This window comes from Cyrtonyx montezumae, unplaced genomic scaffold (assembly GCF_038088225.1).
Source record: "Cyrtonyx montezumae isolate F1298 unplaced genomic scaffold, pur_monq_1.0 scaffold_51, whole genome shotgun sequence".
Taxonomy (NCBI): domain Eukaryota; kingdom Metazoa; phylum Chordata; class Aves; order Galliformes; family Odontophoridae; genus Cyrtonyx; species Cyrtonyx montezumae.
The window spans coordinates 1,588,352-1,609,941 of NW_027072058.1; the positions used below are offsets into that span (position 1 = coordinate 1,588,352).

The 21,590-nt window shown below is 38.6% G+C and overlaps 1 protein-coding gene across 9 annotated transcripts in view; it reads right to left on the reverse strand.

Moving 5' to 3' along the window:
- The window catches only part of KDM4B (lysine demethylase 4B), a 72,877-nt gene that overhangs the window by 41,007 nt on the left and 10,280 nt on the right, over positions 1–21,590 (reverse strand). For all 9 annotated transcript variants that reach the window (XM_065748807.1, XM_065748802.1, XM_065748805.1 and 6 more), the window contains exons 4-7: positions 21,137–21,251; positions 19,541–19,734; positions 3,695–3,744; positions 884–987 (exon numbers count right to left, since the gene is read on the reverse strand). In XM_065748807.1, coding sequence (XP_065604879.1) covers positions 884–987; positions 3,695–3,744; positions 19,541–19,734; positions 21,137–21,251 — 463 coding nt within the window. The remainder of the gene's footprint in view (positions 1–883; positions 988–3,694; positions 3,745–19,540; positions 19,735–21,136; positions 21,252–21,590) is intronic.

Below are 21,590 nucleotides of genomic sequence, written 5' to 3' on the forward strand. Positions count from 1 at the left end.
CACTTCAAATTTCATTCATCAGAGCCTTCCACTAGTAAAAATAAAAGTCTCTAGAGCAGTAAATTGAATGAATACTTAGTTTTTATGGTATAAAAGAACCCTGAACTTTTACTTCTATCTCGAAGAGTCACTAGGATAATCAAATAGGTCCTATATTTTATCTCCAGTGGACTAACTCTAGCAAAACCATGCTTAAAACATGATCAGAACTCAAGAGTTCTTACTTAAGAAAAAAAGACCACAATATCTAGAGCTGATGATGCAAGAGAGGTGAGGAAGGATGAAATCAGTTTAAATCAGGCGCTCTTTGACACTTCCACTGGAGTTAGAGCTGCAGGGCCTCCAATTCAATTCTGTTTTCTGCACTCTGACAGTATCATGCCCACAAACACTGTCCTCAACCAGCCTGGCAAGACAAGAGTTCTGTATGCTGGCAACACACAGAAGCAGTAGCTGCTTGATTGAATCTGCACAAATACAAAATCCATGGCGAGCATGCTTGACTGAGGAGATTTACTTCTTGCCCAAAGCCTCTAAGAATAAGCACATTAAAATGATCATACCAAATAAACATGACCCCTCATTTCAAATAAAAGGTCTTAAGAAACAGATGGATCCTTACTGGCTCTGTGTAGATAGAATGCTTTCACAACAGAAAAACTGCATGTATAACTCCACTTTTTGGTTCAAACAAATCCAGGAAAAAAAAATTTAAGACCATATTGAAGAACTACCTGAGAGTTATGCTGCCTATCTATAAGCCATAGGACATGTACCAAGTTGCTCCTGACCAGCTGCAGAGAGCTGTTGCCTTAAAACGGGGTGTAGTAGCCTGTGCATCTCAGCAACTTGCCAGCATCCTCAAAGAATCTTCTGTACATACCCGGTCAAAAGGAATGCCGTACTTCTTCAAGATTGAGGGTGAAATGAGGGTCATCTTGTGACGGAGGAAAGCATCACATCCCTGAGAGCTTCCAGGAAAAAATCCTATAGAGGCATTACAAAGAAGACTATCACTTCAGGAATATTATATCAAATCATTATTTAATCAGAGACAAGGTGACAAAATGAAAACCTGCCTAAATATTTTACATAGATCAAAGCAATTGTCATACTACTAAAGATGTGAGAAATTAGCACGTGACTCATTGTTTCAAATACCACATAAATTTTGTGAAAAAGACTTGAATGTTGAGGCACATAAGTGTTAATTCCATTCACAATGAGTGTCAGCATCTAAATCTTACATATGCAACTTGGCAAAAATCTCAGTAAATCCCTGATAGATTAAGAAACTGAACCTGGCTGTCTCCAGTTTCGGCTATAGCAACCCTTTTTCTGAATATGGACAAGGAAAAATTGACAAGCATGCACCATCTACTCCATACTGAGATGTCCTTTTTATACCTTCTCTGATGGGCAGCTATATTATTCCTGGGAAAGTAACACAACTGTTATCATACGATTCCAGAACGATCTGCCCTACATACCAGCCTAAAGAAAAGAAAAAAATAAGCATGCAGATGTTAATATTCAATCAAAAGAAAGAAACAAAACAAAACATATCCACTACAGTGTAGTGGAAGGAGGGACACTCATTCATTGGCCACAGAGGTCACTTGTAAGTCTGGCAGAGACACTGTGATCTACTTCAGCATCTCAGCAGTACAAACTGCAAGTTTGATCATAGCTATAAGATCCACACTGAGTCAAAACAAACCACAAATAATTAAAAATATTAACATTGGGGTAAAACCAAACCCCTTGATGTCAACACTTCCCTCTCAAAAACATCAGCTAGACTGTAAGAACACTGTGTTCAAGACCATGTTTCACTCCAAGCAGGTGATTCAATTAACAAATGGTGTTTATGGGATTAAAAACCAACACCATTTAGAGAAAGAAAGAAGGAAAGAAAGAAAGAATTTAAAAAAAAAAAAAAAGCAACCAAGCTCAGGATACAAAACTCACTGATGGGACACAATGGAAAGGGTTTCAGAAAGGGAAAAGAACTGCCAAATCCCAGGTTTTCTTATATTTTTGTACTAAAAGCATTTAAATTAAAGTGATGACTGTCTGCTGCCTAGTTTGTCGCCCTTCTCTGCAGTTCCTCTTTTTAATGCACAGTTTAAGTGGCTCTCATTAAAGCTACTAATAAAGAAGCACATTTTAAGTGATTAGCACCAATAACATGGCAACACATTAACATTCTCTCCATGGACTCCACAACTCTCTCAGTGAGCCCATTTACAGCTCAGCTATTCATTTTCCATATTAATTGCATGCTCATCTTTCCAGAGAGAACATCTTCACAGTATAGACCACTGATGGATAGGACAGGGAGGATGCCCAAGCAGTAATGCTGCTTCACTGTAGTTTTTAGACAGTATTCATCCCAACTTCCAAAAGGTACTAAGCAAAATAAAACAACTGTCTCAAAATAAAGATGAGATCATAGACAATATGTCTGGTTTATACATTGTCAACCATTGCTGCGCTTCAAAATTTTATTCTTTTTTTATTAAAGTATGAAACAGTCACTAGAATGTCAGACTGTCAGCAAGAAATGTCGTTACTATGAAAACCTACTTTTTAATTATTATTATTACTACTTAGCATCAGAATACAGACTGCCAGATCTTCCTGCCTTTCTTAGCACAGCAGTGCTTTTGCTGCATTAACTTCAACAACAGATTTCAGTCATTAGAGTATGCCTCACTGAGGATGGAATATGTAGGTTTGGAGTTAATTATTCCAAAACACTAGCTTTTTATTTTATTTTTTTTCTAGGCAACGTTTAGAACATTTGCAAGTATATGAAAATAGCAACAAAGCACAATTAAAACATCAACAAATAAAGACACATATTTCTGCCATCAGTTCTTTTTCCTGAAGCTGCCATATTAACAACTGGAAACCAGAAGCGTCAAAGCCAGAATGCTCATGTCCATGCTTGCTGCTCACAGGATGATCTTGGCAGGTACTTAAGCAAGAAGTGTACACATGGCTTTGGGCAGCTGAGGCTGACACTTGCAAGGCCAAAAATTACAACATGGGGGAAGTTTATCACAGGCCAAGCTAGCTCCACTAGCTGTTCTCCATGACTGCTGTTGTTGAATTTGCTTAAATAAGATCTATAGTAATCTGCCAATACTATATATGTAGCATTTATAACATAGGAAGAAATAATGGTTTTTAGCACACCTTTTCCCAGCAGAATGTGTGTATGCGATGAAATTATCACACACTGCACACCACAGAACTGGAGTAACAGAGTTCTCACTGCACTGCCACAAAACCTCCTATAGAGATGCATGATGAAATCTACTTCCCATACGTGGTCTCAGTGCTTGGAAAATCAAGCTTTTTCCACAAATTTTAGTTAGAGCCATGGTGTGCCAGAAGACAGGTTTTCAAAAAACTGTTGCACTATGAGGAACTGTGCACAGCACTTCTGACATGACAAGGTTTCTGACTCTGAGACCATTATACCAATGTAGGTTCATCAAGCAGCTCTTTCAAGAGTAAATTATAGCAATCAGTTCAAAATCAGTAATTCACATATCTTAAAATTCTTTGCAAATCTATTTTAAAATTAAGGGTTGGATCCTCCTCTGGAATGCTTTGGTTTTCACTAAGAACATATCCATGTATTTATCCAAACAGCGGTAACACGTGAAGAAGCCAAGCTTACCTTTTGCCAAGCGTTCCAATCTCTTGCCATGTTCTGGAGGTATGGCATACCTAGGACAAAGATAAAGAAAAACTTTTAGCACAACACTGTTACAATAATGTCCGGAAATGTAAGCAAAAACTTAAAAGTCTGGAAGGTATTGGTAAAGTATCTCATTAAAGCCCTTCAACACGTTACATGACGCGTGAGATTTTCCTGCCACTTTTCTAAAAACACCACCACAAGCTTCATGAAGTGTAAGGAGAGTGGAGGTGACAAACTGATAATGCAACAGAAATCAGCCAGCATGGGGAACAGAAGCCTTCTCTACTGCAGGAAGGATACGTGCAAAAGAAATTCATGAGGCTGTGCTAAAGATGAAGACATGAAATTTCAGATGGGCAGAGAAGGTGTGAAGGAGGATCTGTGTGCACTGACATATCTACAGGGAATGAGGATAAACATTTTTTTCAAAGAAAAGTGTGGAAATCTTTTTTGGTTTTCTTCAAAAAGTAAATACTTTTCCTATCAGCCAAAGCAGCCATCCTTGCATTGGCGTGGGATTGTACTAACTAATCTGAAACAAACAGAATTAAACTGTTAGGTAATTTTCTTGAAGAAGTGAATGGAAAAAGTGGAAAAGTACTTTAAAGAATGCAGTTAACTATGTCTACATTTTTAAAGACAGTTTTCTGAGTAAAGTGAGCACAAAAGAATGTCACTGAGATGAGAGGAGGTTTCTCTGTTTGATTTGTGCTGCTGCAAAAGTACTGAATATAATTCAGGAGAAACAATTAACTTCCTGAAGTCACACAATCCCAACTGAGATGTTCTCCTGTGATGTCCCCCAAAAAATCCTTAGTTATCTTACTGCTTTGAGGTTACACTGCCTTGGTATTCCCAGAAGGAAAAATAAAGCATTTAAGACTTTGATGTTCAGGTCATGATGTGACTGAACACCACAATGTACCCAAACACCTTTAAAAAGATGGCACAAATATAATGCAAATGGAATTTTTAAAATTGTTGTTTACACGCTGCATCAAATTAAATGTGACTCTCATACCTTTTTTAACAGCAAGAGAGAGTTTTGAAAGGCTATATTTATTACCAGCTCTAACTTTTGCACAATGTGAATAATGAAAAAAAAAAAGTTATATTTTCAATAAAGTTGTCAAAACCATCACGTCTCATTATAACAAGCTGAAAATGGGACACTGTAAGCAGACAGCTGCATGATCTCAACAACACAGAAAGAGTATTGCTGTTCTTCTGATAGGATCTCTGAAGATCCAACTACGAGAACTTTCTACCAGTCTTCTTGTTCAGCTTCTCAATTTTCAAGTCAAAAGTTTATCTACAGCATAAGGAGAAATGGACAGAAGTCATATCCCAAATGTCTTCTGCGCACTACAAAAATTTACCTTATGTGATCTTTGCAGGTTAGAAAGGATAATAAAGGAAAGAAATCCCACATAGCATGCCCCAAGATTTAGACATTAAGCCGATTTAAATTGATGGCTTAAAAAAAATCTAAGGGAAAATACTATGTAGCACCTCAACTTATAAAACAATAAATACCACAACAGGCTCCCAGCATACTCTGACCAAAGTCTGACAGTGCCTTAAATTGTATAATTATCAAACAATTCAATTTCATTTGTCTGGGACAAAGCTAGGAGCTTTCATTTTACAAAGACAATTTATCACTTACATAAACGTGATAAAACTAATCCTGATCCAAAGCTCCTTTGAGGGATTAATGTCCCTTAAAACAGGGAAATGAGACATTCCAGTCCTTGTGGGAAAAACGCTGAAGGATTGGGAAAGAACTAATTTATGGCTACAAGGCTGCTGCTGATTAATGTAATATCCCCAGTCTACAATGCAACCTTCACTTAATTAGTGTCTGTAATTGGGAGTTGTAAAGATAAGATTAATTGAATCTTGAGGATGTTAAAAGTCTAATATATTGGAACATGGTTACTGCGTTATCTGCAACTGCAGGCTACAAAAAGCCAAGCTGAGCTTCGGAGAATAGACCATGGAGAGACAAAGGACTTGCTTGGATAAGAACCAGTGAGAGAGGAGGGATTTCCAGCTTTTAAAAATGAAATATACGTAATAAGACGCAGATCAGAATACCCTACCACAGAACAGCTTCTTGGTAATAGCTGACTCCAGATTTATAAATTCACTTATTTTGTTTGGACAAAGCCTTTTAGGAAGCAGAGTAAATTCTTGAAAATTTATTCTCAGGAATACACAAAGTTAAATGTAGAAGAGAATTAGGAGTAAGTCAAATTCTGTTTTAAGTTACAATCAAATATCCAACTGATTTATGTAAAGATGAGCAATAAAGAGAGAATCTGGGCTGCTACTTAAAACCAGGAATAGAAACAGAAGACTTCTGTAAGCACCACACAGACTGAGCAAGCTAGCTTTATGCGATCAGACATAAAGTGATTGATTACAAGGTAGAATAACAATGGAGGTGACATGAAACAGAAACTTCCCATCAAAGGAGCACTGTAATTGAACATACAAGAACCCAAGGGGTGGCTTTTGTGTACGATTTCACAGTAGCATCTTCTTGTTCTCACTGATCTCACAGAACTATCTAAGCAATGACATTCAATACGATTTGTTACTGACCTTCCTGCACACACATGTTGGGGCTCAAATCAGTAAAGTATTTTAATTCCAGAGAGAACTAGGGAGACTATGCTTCAGTATATCCAATTACTTCCTTTTCTATAGGCATCCCTCTGAAAAATTCACCAAATACAGCTTTCTTCTTCCTTTAGTATCCCAGACATACTAAGAGAAGTTTCTTCTGGCTAAACACCAATACCAAAAGCCACTCCATCAAAAACTTGAAATAAAAAGATAGGAAAAACATATGTAAAACTGCTTCCCTTCTCTGCCCCATTAAATCCCTAGCATAAATGCAATCTATGAAGTCATTGAAAGAGTAGAAAAAGCATTTGAATACAACAAAAACGCCACTTGGACTTCTGCAACAATTGGTCAAAAATAGACTGTAATATCCAGTAAAGATCTCAACTTGAGAATATCAGACTGACAGCTACCCAATGCTTCATCACAGCTGACAGAAGCAGTTTTCTGACATCTATCTGCCCAGGTAGAACTGAACTAAGAGTACTGCAGACCTACCTTTGCTTCAGCCTTCTGCAGACACTTCTTTGTAACCACAGCAAAGTTGAAGCGAGGATTTTCTGTTGTCCCAAACAGTCATAAAATTAAAGGGAATTGATAATGGCAGCATAAATATTTTAACAGCTTTTATTAATAACTCTCCTTTTGTAGAGTACTACTGCTTCAGAGAAAACATCTGCAACTGCCAACAAAATATACAACAGTGCCAAAAACGCTGACCCTGAGCCAATGCTTCAAGCATAGTGTCTGTCCCTACTGGTTCAGCAAGCTGCCCCACTAAAGCTACGTCTACTAAACAGTACTAAAAGTACGTCTACTAACAGTACTAAAGCAGCCACTGTCTTAAGGCATATCAAACTTGTAATAAACAAACCAAGGGGCCAAACAACCTAAAAACTGCCATGCTGCAGTCTCTGGGATTACAACATGAATAATGTCTTGCTACTTTGCCAAGGAACACAAGATTTACAGAACAAAAAAGTCTCAAGATAAAAAAACATATATAGCTATATGACTCAAATGTCATCTTACGCTGAAGTCAACAATCTGAAAGTAATATACTGATTCTTCTAAATTACCTTTTCCTACACTTTCTACTAAAACAGGAGCGGGTCCCTGAAATAGATTAAATATCACTTCTACAAAAAAGGAACTTTGCTGCCCTACATGACAAATTCTCAGCTTCCAAACTTGTTTCACAAAACTTAAATTCTAGCACAACTGAACATCTCCTTCCACGTAATTTTCTGAGTTCTTGAGGATCCTGCCAAACCTGCTTCTGCTTGCAGTCACCACACATCAGGATCACAGGTCTAGAAGGTGAGCACCCCAAAGCTACAAATGTGTAATATAATCATAATCATAGATGATCTTAAAGGTTCCTTCCAACCTAAACCATTTTATTATTCTATGATTTCCAAACAGAGGTAGTCTGCTTTTGTTAACAGGCAGCAAGTTTGACTGGACAGTTCCCTTTTCATCCTTAATACAAAGGATCTTTCCTATTTGCCATAAAGGACGTCATTAATAGTATAATTTTCTTGGTGTTTTGTTTATTCCCCTGGAATGGTTTGATGGATGTGGATAATTATCAGACTATAAAAGCCAGAAAACGTACTATTTTCTATCGCTCTAAATCATCAAACAAATAAAGTGTGAAACAGCGTTTTTGAATACAATTTTCCCCTCTAATGGCTCAGAATTATTATCAGGAACAATGAAAATAAATAAGCAAACATCTTATGAGTTAAGAAATAAATGAGTATCAGTAAAAAAAAAAAGTACACCGACCATCCCAGGATGCAAGGATCAGTTTAGAAGGCATTAAAAGATGACACAATGGGGAACTCACTACTGCAATGACACCATTTACAGCATCAGATGTTCTTCAGGGACCTTCCAGGATAGCTTAGATTCTGATCTCCAAGCTGCTTCGTCCAAGCAGGGGGGGTGAACATGTTCAATTTTGTCTTGAAAGCTATTAAAAATTTCATCCATAACAAAGCAGTCCTGCCTCAGGCAATCCTCAACCCACTCACTCCTCCCCACCATTTCCCCCCCTGAGTTTAGGAGGCACTGTTCTCACCTGGAGCCATCATTAGCTTTGGCAGAGCACCAGAGCATCCCATCCCTTAGGTTAAGAGTCTCTCAAAGCTTCTGAGACCTTTACCGGCTACAGTTGTGACACACACGGATTTTGTTAGTTACAAAGCCTTGCCTCCCCACCTTGCACATCATGCAAGGTGCATGATGTGCATCACAGCATCTCCTCCACCAAAACAGAACAATTAAGCAATTACTAGATTACTAAACCTCACACATCTACTTTCTAGTAGAGCTTGGGCACCATGAGCAAGAGGTTTAGCTGCAAGGCTTCAGAAATGTCACTTCATTCTGATTCACATTAGAACTTATGAAAGTTAATTTCACAGTGTCCACACAAGGTCTGGCCAAACAGGGCCCACACAGTTTAATGCGCTATAATTACTGAAATAAGGAACAGAAAGAAAAAGCGAGCAGCACATTTAAAATATCTAAGAACATGTCATACTGGGGGTTAGTTATCTGTCTTCAAAACAGGTTTAGGCCAAAAAATGCTGACCCTTTGCAGACACAAATACCAACCTACTCCCAGTGGTGACAAGCAGAATAAAGAGCTATTATTCCAATCTTTTGTAAGACAAAGTGGGACTATAAATGCATATTCTGAGCTTTAACCCTCAAAATCTTTAGCTCCCACAACAGCAACAGTGCTTCCAAAGCCAATACATAAATTAAAAATCCCTCAGTCATCAAGTACACTTGTCGCCCAATAGAAGCCACGATGAACCACCACTACATGCTGGGAGTCCCTCATCTGCAATTCATATCCTGGTTCTAAGACCTAGAGTTTCAATAATTACAATATGACATCCCCTAGCAGTGTCAAACAAGTTTGACAAACAAACTGAAGTTGTTCTGCCCTATTCTTCAAGCTGGTTTTGAAACCTGTCTGAAAATAAGGCATTTAACACCAAGAACGGATTGTTTCTTGGACAGCACTGCCAGCTCCCTACCCTCTGCAGTCAACCTTTACTCCCTCTCAGTTTGTTAAAAGACAGCAATCGACTCCCTTTCTTCTTCTCATCAGTACCAGAGGTTATCCAGCAGTGAATTTGCTTTAAGTATTCAGTTTCAAAAAAAATTTCTGGCCTCCCTCATCCATCTCCTTCTCTTGTGGTTCCTTCGCATCAAGAATGTAAACACATGCTCTGGAGATAAGATCTCATACTGATCAGAAAGCCTCTTGTTCCTAGGAAAAAAACCTTTATTGAGTGTTTGTAGTTTTATCTTTAATGGAACATTATACAGGACAATAGATACTAGAATTCAGTAGCTTTAACCAGCAGTGTCAGTGATTCCAAATAATGACATTTCAATTGAAATACACATAGGAAGAAAGATAAATACAGAAGCTTCTGAGTATCTGCTTGAAAAACCATAATAAGGAGTAAATAGGTAATGACAGAACAAGATCACAACCACACAAGCACACCAAATCAGGCTATCTTCTAAAGCTCGGAGAGAAATGAGCTCTGCAGACAGCTGCTCAAATGCAACCCTTTGGGAACCAACATGGGAAGAAAATCAGGACAAAATCTGCTCAGATAGGGTCTGCATATCATATTTCCCATGATAAGATCCCTTTTCCATCAGCATCACTGTCTAATTATCAATTCTGCTGCCAAACATAATACGGAAAAATGACAAGTAGCTTTGCTCCTAACAGAACAGTACTCAAGATGGGAAACCTCCTCCTTCCCTTAAGAAACTGAAATTTGTGTAACTACTCACAAATTTATTGTCTGATAACATTTGGCAGAATATATCACTCTGGCCTTCAGACTGAACCACTATGGATCAACTTTTGGAAGAGTCAAAGCCAGCTTGTGTCAATCATATAAACTACCATGAGCACACTGGGCAGTAGCTTTTTAAAATTCTGATTTTAAAGCAATACAGATTTTTAGAAGCGGTACTTGAGCTACAGAATTTTGCCCATTAGGCCATTAACTAATTGCACACTTTCTTACTTAGAATTCAGTAAATATAAGAAAGAGGGTTTTTTTTCCCACAACTAAAATGTAATTCTTAAATACTATTTAAAGCGGGAAGTTTACATATGAACAACCATCTGCTCTTGGAAAGACTACAGATGTAACTGGCCAGTGAGCTTCGCAGCAACAAACACCAGGCACAGAGCACACATCCACAAATCACAATGGAGTGATGCTCCTCCCACACATAAAAAACAAACAAAAAAACACCATTGTTTGCTACTCTGTGCAGTGAATGGGTAGTGGGAAGCGAGAGCTTTACTAAGAAAAAGTGAAAAACACATGATAAAATCATTTATTCATTCTGTTTGGCGAAGAAGATAATTAATATACAAATTAATGGCAATGAATGACTGTAATATGCATCCTCTTGTCATTCTTTATTCTTTGTTTTGAAGAACCTGTTCACATCAGATTTATTTCCCGAAATTGGTAATCACATTATTAATTACTGGTTCTTTATATTGCTACAGTATCTAATACTAAAGGAAAAGCAAAAAATGTGCTTCAAAGATTTTACATTATGAAAAGACATCAACACAATTCAAGGAACGAGGGAGAAAAAAAATGGTATCCAGGGTCATCACAGATGTTCCCATCTTGGACCAAGCACCCTGTGCGAGCTGCCTCCTCCTTCCTGAGCACCGGCACATATCTGCTGCTGCTTGCTGCTTTTGAAAAAGGACATGGGGAACTTCCTACAGCTGCCCAAACAGAACGTGCTCTTTGGAAACAACAGGCATCTTCGGATGGGGAAACGCATTGCGCCAGAGATGCAATACCTGTACACATACTTTCCTTTCTGAGGGAAAAAACATTACAAGGATATAACAATCCTCATTCATCAAGCTACACTGTCACAACTCCAGCAACATCCACATTGAAGTAAGTGCCTATGTACTAGCCAGCATCAAAATGTACACTAAGGTCTGATAAAAATCAGTTGCACTCTACTGAAATTTTCCTTTATTTCTTCTCCCAGATCCCCCATGCCATATTGACTGATCTCTTACAAATGAAGTAGCTAGAACCCCAGCAGAGATATTACTCAGAATATTAAGAAGTTACCAGCCACAAGGGCATCTCAACAATGCAGAGTGCTATTTACGTGCTGCCACTGCTATAGGCTTATGTTATTTTAAACTACACTCATACTGTACTTGGCATCACCTATCATCAATTTTCTGTGCTGTGTAAAGGAAAAAAAAAAATCACTGGTGATGTCTGCCAATGTGTTAACAAAACATGAATAAAGACCAAGCTCTGCAGCACCACAGTTAGTTCCTCCTCACCCAACCAACCCATTTCCAGGGCCATGCCAAGCCAGAATTTGCAAGCTCAATCTCCCACAGGGCCCAAGTCAGATCAGGCTGAAAGAGTTACATGAAGCATGGAAGCACATCTCCCTCCCATCTAGTCTCAGTGGCAGAGTGCACTGTTCAAACAGCTCCGTTATTAAAACCAATCTGTGATCTTGTCAGACTTCCACAGATCTTCATTTCAAATCAGGCCTGAGCTTTGAGCAGACATTTCCACACCGCAAGAATGACTTTCAGTGAAAGCCTTCTCGGATCAAAGGCATGCTTCTCTCAATCCAGTCTGGGTCTACTGAGCTGCGATGAATTATTACTGCTGGTGAAATCAGCCACGCACACTGAACACTGCATCAGAGGTGCAGAAGCCCACTGGAAGACACTACTGCAAGGATAGGAATGAGATCACAGATGTGCATTATCACCTTTCAAGATCATTGTGGAAAGATGAGCCACAGATCAGAATGATCTCCACTTTGCTATGTTCACTACAACCACTGGCAAATGGGCTGCCCCAGATCCTAAGAGTTTTTAATTTCAAGAAACAAATTGAACACACACAATGGAAATAGATACAAAATGCACAGACTGAAAAATAAAATGGCAGCGTGCATAATAACACTGTCTTCTGCAGTGGATTTACGCAGGTATAAGGATGACAAATGGAAAAGCAAAGGACTTCACAGTTGGAGGGAGAAAGAAAAAAACCTCAAATTTAGTAGAGATGATGAAAGGAGTACCAGATGCACACAAACAGCCTGAGGATGAGGTCAGTTCATTTTTACAGAGCAACAGTCCAGGCAATTTCCACAGCTGATCCAGTTGATCTGAAAGTCCAACTTGACCCTCATGGCATTTTCTCTCAAAGTTAGATAACAGTGAGTGAAGAAAGGCTACATGCAAGTCCAGTCTCCCCAGAACAGTACGCCTCCTTTGCAACAGGAAAAATCCAAGTTTGTTAAAAAGAACAATTTCCACTACTTCAACTGCAAGCATCTGATTTGGAGGATAATCCCCTTAATACAAGCCAGAGCTCATGATTCTTCATATAGTTTGGTTTGATGACTTAACCACATTAAAGCCAATCCAGTCCCAACAATACACCAATCTGCTGGAATTTTATAGCAAATTATCAGTGTGCTCCTCTCCTGCTTTAATGAGAGTTACATCATCCTTCAGCCACAGCACCACCTGGAGGATAAACAGTACTCTCAGGCCCGGAGGAAGCCTCGTTTGAGAATTACTAGCAGTGTGGCTTGTATTGATTAACTAATGACTGCGGTATATGAAGCTTGAAAGACTGTATTAATAACTCACTTCAGCACTGGTCTCATTTATTGGTGAATTACAGGGGGATGTAACTCTGCATCTCAATACATCACTCCTTTCACAAATCTCAGAGCAAACCAACATGCACACAGATTCTTATTCTAGAAATCCTGATCCAAAGCAGCTTTCACCTCACAGTAGTAGAATGGGTAGCAGAGTGAATAGCTGCTCTGCCTGGTCATACTTTATCTCACTTTCCTTTTATTCCTTTTAATGAATATCACTGTTCTTTCCTCTATCCCTTTTATCAATAGAAAAGGGTCTTGCATTGCCAAATCTTCCCGAGAGTAAATGGTGTTGTTAATCTATAAATCAACCATCACCATAAATTCTACTCTTTTTCACTCCAAAACTGCAAAGCTGTAAAACAGATTACATGGGATAGCAGAAGCTGGAAGGAAATTTGTGAGCTGCAAGGAACCCATCACTGCCAAATGGCCTTCCCCTGCCTTTGCTTTCTCCTCTACTCCACCCCAACAAGCCTATTAATCTCTAATGTCAAGAGTGGAACACACAAACAGCAAAAAAAACACTTAAGAAGAAAGCAGCCCCGTGCACTTCCCATGGAAGGCTGATGCAGAGCTTTGGAATCAAAGGGGATGGGGGAGAAGGCTGCAGAAATAGGGTAAGTAAAATTTAAAAAATAAAAATCATATATATATATATATATAGAGAGAGAGAGAGAGAGAGAGAGAGATGCATCTATCCTCTGCACAGTGCAAAACGAAAAGTCATAGCATAACAAATTCAGAGTCTTGAGTTCCCTCAAGGGCAAAGTCCCTATATGATCCCAGCTAATCAACCTTTAAGAAACTCAAGGATCTCCATGGTGCAAGGGTTACTGAGATCCTAATAATCAAGACTTCTAATCACATCTGATCAATTCAGTGATTCAGCCACCTCATGCAATGGCTCCCTGGAGGAATGTAAGTTAGAAGGCAATAAATGATGCAAGGGACAAACACCCTTCCTCCCACTGCTATACAGCTCAGTATCAATCCAGCTGCTCTAAATGAGATTACATGAAGTTCGAGACAAACTGCAACATATATGAGAGTCTGTTAAAGCAGAGAGATGGTGCAGAATACCACACAAGGGAAATGGGGACAAGGACCCACTATCCTGCATTGAAAATGAATAAGGAGAGAACTTGAAGAGTTAAGCTCTGTGATTGTACTGGGTCATTTTATTTCCCCAAGCCAGTTTTCCAGGGATCAACATTTTCTTCCTGGGGGGAGGATAGGGCAAGATTTCTGACTAAGACAGCTGCAGTGCTTCCTAAGACAATAATGAAAAAAAAATCAGCAGTAAGATCCTCGGCACTTGCATATCTGCAGCTGCTTTAGGATATGCTATTAGCCAAGAAAAAGCAAGATTCCTCTCACAATCCACTCTCAGAGGAATAAACATGTTTTGCTTTAAATCCTCCCATTATATCACTCTCAGAAAATGTGATGTTTCCCTACTGACAGTGGCATCAGTAACATAATCTAAATTTACTAAAGTGTAGATGTTATAATGAACTCTGTTTTCCTCCCATGAACTTGTTTTCCTCATTTTATACAGAAAGATTTACCTGGCACAGGCAGCCCTCCAGAGAACCAGAGGGAAGAAAGCGCCAATTCTTTAACCAAGAAAGTTTTTAGGTAACTCTATGGATCATCAAGCAAATGGCGTTGAGACTGCTACAAGACAGAACTCTAAAAGTGGTTCTTAAAATGTAACTGTATATGACCACTGCTTTCAACTAGTCATATTATTTTAAAATTCCTTCAGTAATTTGTCCTGAATTCTTCATAAACTGTTGATCCAGCAGAAGTCTGCTATCTGATAGCAAACGGTTTAGGCATGACCCATTTTCAGCAGGGGAGTGTTTGGAGTGAAGACCATACAACTTGAAAGCTGAACCCATCTCCCTCTATCAAGTACAGGGGGATTAAGCATCCATCAAGATAAGGAAAGAGAGACATTTTATAAAAATCGATTACCATCCTCAGTGTCACTCTGATTTAACATCTGCAGTTTCTAAGAAATAATATAGAGTAACATCCCATTAATACTTACAAAATATATCAAACATTGCTGCTATATGGCAAGATTAGTCATAAAATATCTGAGAAAAGGAACCTGCACTGTTCACCATCCTCCAACGTTAGCAGTGACATTGCTGGTTTGCAGTATCAGACCACAGGGCCTATTTTGTTCCTCTAACTGTGATTATTACTTGTACAGCAATTCAGGAGTGTAAAACAATAGCCTGTATATAACACAGGATGAGAACCCATATAAACAATAGGCAAAACCATAATTTATACCAGGAGATAGGATGTTCGTGCACTGACACTATTTTATTGAGATGAAATGAAACAATGGCAGAGTACTTCAGCGTTTAAAAATATGCTTTTGAAGCCACAAGGGCTGAGATGCATGCATGCCTCAATAAAATGCTGCAATAAACATGAAGTATTAAGACTTGGCATTCAGTTTTGTTGCTTCTGTGACTATAAAAATCAGACTTCTGTTAGCATCGCTTCACAATACGCTCAATTTTAGATCTCAGCATATAAATGTATAAGGTAATTATATATAATATGTATAATTGATACAGTAAAGACTCCTACCACAAGAAGTTTAATATAGGGCTTCAAAATAAGATACATTCAAACTTTTTGGGGAAAAAAATATATAAAAAAAAGCAGAAGAAAACAGACTATGAAAAGCTCAATTACAATTGAGCTACGAATGTGAGAGGAACATTTCTTTATAATTTGAGGAATAAGCGACAGACTCCGTCTGGCAGCTCCCTTCCTGAAAAGCTTAAAATGAAGGTACACAATGAAATCGTGGTGTATTGGATGGACAGTGCCCACACCTACCAGATTACCTCTTTAGTCTAATCTGATTTATTTTCTAGTTAAATCAACAGAAGTGTGACTATGCTGTAGACCAGATGTGTATACCCCACAGAAAGCACAACAAAGAAGAGGATCAACTTCAAAAAGAGGTAAGTATAACTCTAAAGAGACAGAATTGGTATCTTTGCTGCAGCAGTTACACTGATTAAAGACAACAGTGTTTGTTCTTCTTGTTAGGAGACAAAATTTAAGAAACAAAATGCAGTCTACAGACATAGATAAATCATTTCATGAGACCGGAAGAAGGAAAAAAGCTTTCTTCCATTACTCCCCCCTTAGGTTTCCCCCATCACTGGGTGACCCTTCATTACTCAAGCACTTCACTTATCACTGAACAGTATTTTAACCTGAATCTCTAGTGACACAACATTGGGTAGAGAGCTCATTTTGCTACGCTTTGTTCCACTCAGTTTACGGCAAAGGAATAGTGCAAGAACGTGCTGGCAGCAGAAAGAAACACATATTAATCAAGGAGCTGTATGCCCATGCAGCTACTTCCTGGGTTGTACAAAGAAGCCATCTTCAGTTGCCTAAATACAAACATTTACATGAACTCTAATCCCAGTTCGAAAAGCTCCATTTTTTTTTTTTTTGTAAGAAGTATAATCTAGAATTCACAAGATAGAAATAAAAGATTCATGCAAAATAATGTTTTGATAGCTATCTTCTTAAATCTGAAAAAAGAGAGAAATTCCTCCAGTTTATCTTTCTCCACTGAGGTGGCATCTCATGGTATGTCCATATCCATACCTCCCTGAAAAGGCCCTTCATCTCTTCCATAGAAAGTAAACATGCTATTTCTTGCCAAACTCACTCAAATGAGGTCTGGGATGCAACTTCAGCTGGCCCAGATCGTTTCTTGACTTACCTTTATGACAAAGCAGCACTGGTGGCCTCTCACCATTCCCACTCACTACCCTGCAAAGCGGGGTTTTGGTTACACGGCTTGAATTAAAATAGCCTAAGATAATTTATGAGAGGACAGCGGAGTTACGTTTTTAACAGACAATCTGTGGGTAGAACACTAGCAATATACAAAAAGCTCTGGCAGCCAAACAATAACTCTGCCTCTTATTACAGAGCTCAACCCCAAACTGGTAGACTCTGTAACTCTCCACACTTCTGTTATTCCCTGATGTGTTTCTAAGATGATCACTGTCAGAATCAAGGAGTCTATAAAAAGGATGAAGGAAGCTGGGAAATTTCTACCTAGGCAGTGCCAGAAAAAAAAACCCTAACGTTTCAGACATCCTTAAGTAAAGCCAGGCTGGACCGCAGGCATTTAACCACTGAAGTCCAAGAGCTCCCCCACCTGACCTTCTGGATCCACTGCAATCGTATCCAGAAGATAAGCAATTACTTGTGTGGATGCAAAGTTCCAGGTCTGCTCCAAGAGGTATTCAGATTTACCCCTTAAAAACCAACATTTCTTTACAGAAGAGCTTAAGAACTCATTAACAGAAGTTGACAGAGTGAAGAAGAAAGAAATGACTTGGGCAAGTGGCATACTCTTGCCTCACGCTTAAGGGAACAAGACAAAAGGCCTTCCAAACCAGCAATGGCATCCCGTCACAATACATCTATTTTTGTTACACAGTTACGTAGATAAGAAGTTACCTTGAACAAGAAACTTGGTCTAACCTCAAAATCCTAATTTCTCCCCAGCTGCATAAGGTTTACATAACTAGTTACCACAAAAAGACCAGTACAACTACAGAACAGCTGCATAGGTCCCCTTCATTCCCTTTTAAGCTTTCTGTTCTCCCAAACCAGGTGCAGAACATATTCTTGCTTTGACTTCTAACCAGAAAGACCTGAGCTCCTTTCAAGTAGGGTTTATGATCTCTCTTCTCCATTTGTGAATACAAGCAGCTGAATTCTTCAACATCTGAAACTCTTCTCAGGGGAACTGTCAGGTGTTCCCCTAGCATGCCCCCAAACTGCTTAACAGGACCTGACAGAAATAAAAGCTACTGAGAACTTCTAAGATCTAGTATTTGTCAGATAAAATCTTCCACCTACAATTTTTAGTTCTTCATTCTTACCCTCTTCATACACACATACTACACGCAGGTGTTCAGGGATTTCCTTTTTGAAAAGTTTCTTTGTTTTTCTACACACAATCTGTATTTCCCACAAGAAAGAAAATAAACATATAAACACGTACAAGAACATAAGGAAAAGCTACTGTTTAGCACAGCTTCATGCAATGAGTTTATTATCCTTATGATAAGACACAATATGTTGGCAACCAAATACTGTCATTTAAATTACACAAAACAAACAAACAAACACCACCAACAGTGACAAGAGGAGTTCCTAAGATGCATGTAGGTTTAGTTCAGGCCACATCTATTCTCTAAGTTTTGCTCACAGTGTGTGAGTTTGTTTGTTCCTAAGGCATTAGTTTCATGTTGTATCTAGCTTTTCTTTTCAAAGTAACCTGGTTCTTACTTTTGCTTCTTGAAAGAGAGAACCCTGTACTGCAAGAACAGAATGAAAAGCAAGTAGAAGACAGGCCTGGCAAATTTCATGACATGCAGACATGGAAGGAGTGGTCAGAGGCAGATATGACCACACAATACTGATGCAAACCCCAAGCCAGCTGCTTGTACAGCTCTTAGAGCAGTTAACTCATGTGCACAGAAACACTCTAGGTCTATTTCAGCCCACAAGAGGTGTGCCTTGGCTGATAGTCACTGCACTGCCTGGGCAAAGAAAAGTGGTTCTTGTGTACTCGTGGCACCACCTACTGGAGATGAGTATCAAATTGTGATCTATCTGCTTCTGAAGATATATTAAAAAACTGAAAGTTAATGATTCTGCAAAACCCATGCACATCTGCCTGAACAAAGAAGACTAAGAATCACAAATACTGGCAAAACAAACTTTCTGACATGTTGGAAAAGATTCTTTAAGGGGACATTTATAGCTGAATGTTGCAAGTCCGGCCCCTCCTTCCACCCTTTTTCAAGACTGTAGAACACTATACCCATTTATAACAGCATCTTTGTTGTTGGTAGCTTTTATATGCCTGCAGGCACTAACAGCCTGGAGATATGCAGTGACACTAGGGACTTAGATTGGAGAGAGCTGGGAGGATCTTGTCTGCCAGTGCCAGGGCATAATGACAGCAGTTTCACAGTGACATTTAAGCTCTAATTTGCACTCAAATGTCAATATTTATTAGTCACATCAAGATCTTCAGCAAAGCTCTTCTGGGTTAGCTAAGTCTCTCTGGTTATATTTTTGAATAGGAGGTTTGAGAAAAAAAAATACTGGTTCTTGCTAACTTACTCCCGATCTCCTAGCTTCAGAATTTCATCCTTATCTATTAATTACTTCTGTGGAAACTGATTTCCAACCAGCTTATGTTTTCAAATGTAGATAAAGAGAGGAGGAAAAAAAAAAGGAAGTGAGAGATTAAGTAGGCGTGATGGAATAAGATGTGAAAAGAAGAACTCTGCAGGGGTCTCACTGTAGAGTACAGCAAGGCAATGGAACATAGCTATTACCTATGAAGATACCACTTACCAGGATTTTGGCTCCCCAAAATGCAAGTAGTTGATACTGTAGAGATCCATGTCCTCTGTATGCCAAGCAAACGTTGTCTTCCACATCCCAAAGTAGAGGTAGGGAGTGTTTACACCTTCTATAATAATACCACACTCGTGTTCCACCATGTCTAACAGGGTGTTCAGATTGCCAATATTCCATTCTTCCACATCCTATATTCAAAAGAAATATTTTGTACTGGAGTACATCAGGACTTGGTGTAGCACAGCAACAGCCTATAGCTTCCTTTTGGATATCATACCCAGTGGTATTCTGAAGGTTCATTTATTTGTATTAATTTAATTCTACCTGTTTCCAGAAGGTTTACTTTTAACTTTCATCAATAATCATGAAGAGGACGCACTACCATTACCCTTTGGCAAAGGGACTGATTACTACCTTCTCACTAAATGTGTTCTCTGAAGAGGCACTTTCACACTGTGGTACTTTACCATTCATTAACTGATCTAGTATTAAACACGAGATAAACTAAGGGTAAAATACGCTTCTCTCAATGACATTAAGTCCCAGTGTTCTTCACCTGGCGAGTATGTATCAGCTGATCAGAACCACTAGACTGAAATGCAGCTTTTGAGGCAGAAGCCACTACATGAGCTCAGTGCTTCAGATAACTAAACCATCTTCCCTACTCTTTATTATAAGTATTTAAGCAGAAAAAAAAAAGCAATAATAGAAAGTGTTCTAAAACTGGCTGTTGATTTTCTCTACTTAATATAAGAATAGAAAAAAAAATAAACCAATACAAATCTTTAACCTTGCGATTGCCTAAAGAGTTTTACCATCTCCAAAAGGAAACCAACAGTCTCCTTCATATCCCTTCTCTGATGTGCTTAACATGCAGGTAAGTAGCTGACATGTATGCAAGCAGTCCCAACTCCATGCTGCTTGCTGGAGTAACTGCTACACAATGAAGCTCAAGATGTTCAATCTTTAAACTTTCTATATCAAACTCAAACAAAGAAACAAAAAACATCAGGCAGAAGAGAACGGACTGAAGAAAGTGAAGAAAGGAAGCAGCTGTAAATGGAGATGAAAAGAAGTGCAGAGAATTTTGTTATTTCATCAATTTAATGCTTGCAGCGTTATCAGTAATTGGACAACTGGAAATGTTCTTTGGATGTCACTGGTAATCCAATTATTTAATTTCTGTTTAGAGGAACTTGAAGTTAACTGAAGGAAACAGTGTATATTCAGTACATGAAGAAACTACTACTCCAAAAACGTGTCCAAGAATGTGATACTCTAATCACAGTACCAAATGCTGGGTAACTTTGAAGTCTATGGCTGTGAAGACTTCAGAATCTAAGTTTATTACAATTAAATCCATACTAAACCATACTGATAATAGAAAGACACTTCTATACCAACACAGAGTTTATACTGTTGACAGTCAGACAACGCTCCAGACAACAGACCACATTCTACATAAAAGATAACTACAGAAGAGAGGCACAGCTTTAAGTTAATTGCCTAATCTAAATATAGCACATTCTAAATCACTGTTCCCTAATAGGAACAGTAAAAACACACATTAATGAGGAGTCGTTCACTTACTGTGTCATATAGAGAGCCACTGATATCAGCCCCATAAATTGGTGAGACAAAAGTGAGATTCTTCCAGTATTTGCGCTCCAAATCTTCAAAATCTTGATGGCGTGGAGTACAATACCTGAAAAGAACACAGAAAAGGAAGGATGCAAGAAGCCCTAAGGCACTCTCATTGGAGACAGACGAGAAGACTGCATTTCTCAGCACTGTGAAACACCTGCTAACACTCCTACTAGTTAGCATCAGGGAAAGACTACAGTTTCGGAAGCACATTCTATACAGCATGCAGTAAAGCTGGACACGTTTTTATCATGTCTTCCATTTCATTACCTCAAAGCAGCGTACATATGATCAGCAAATTATCTATATTTGTTATGATATAACAAACTATATTATATAAAAGTATAATAAATTCAGGAAGAAAAAAGGCAAAGAAAAAAATAAATTGGATTAAAAATAT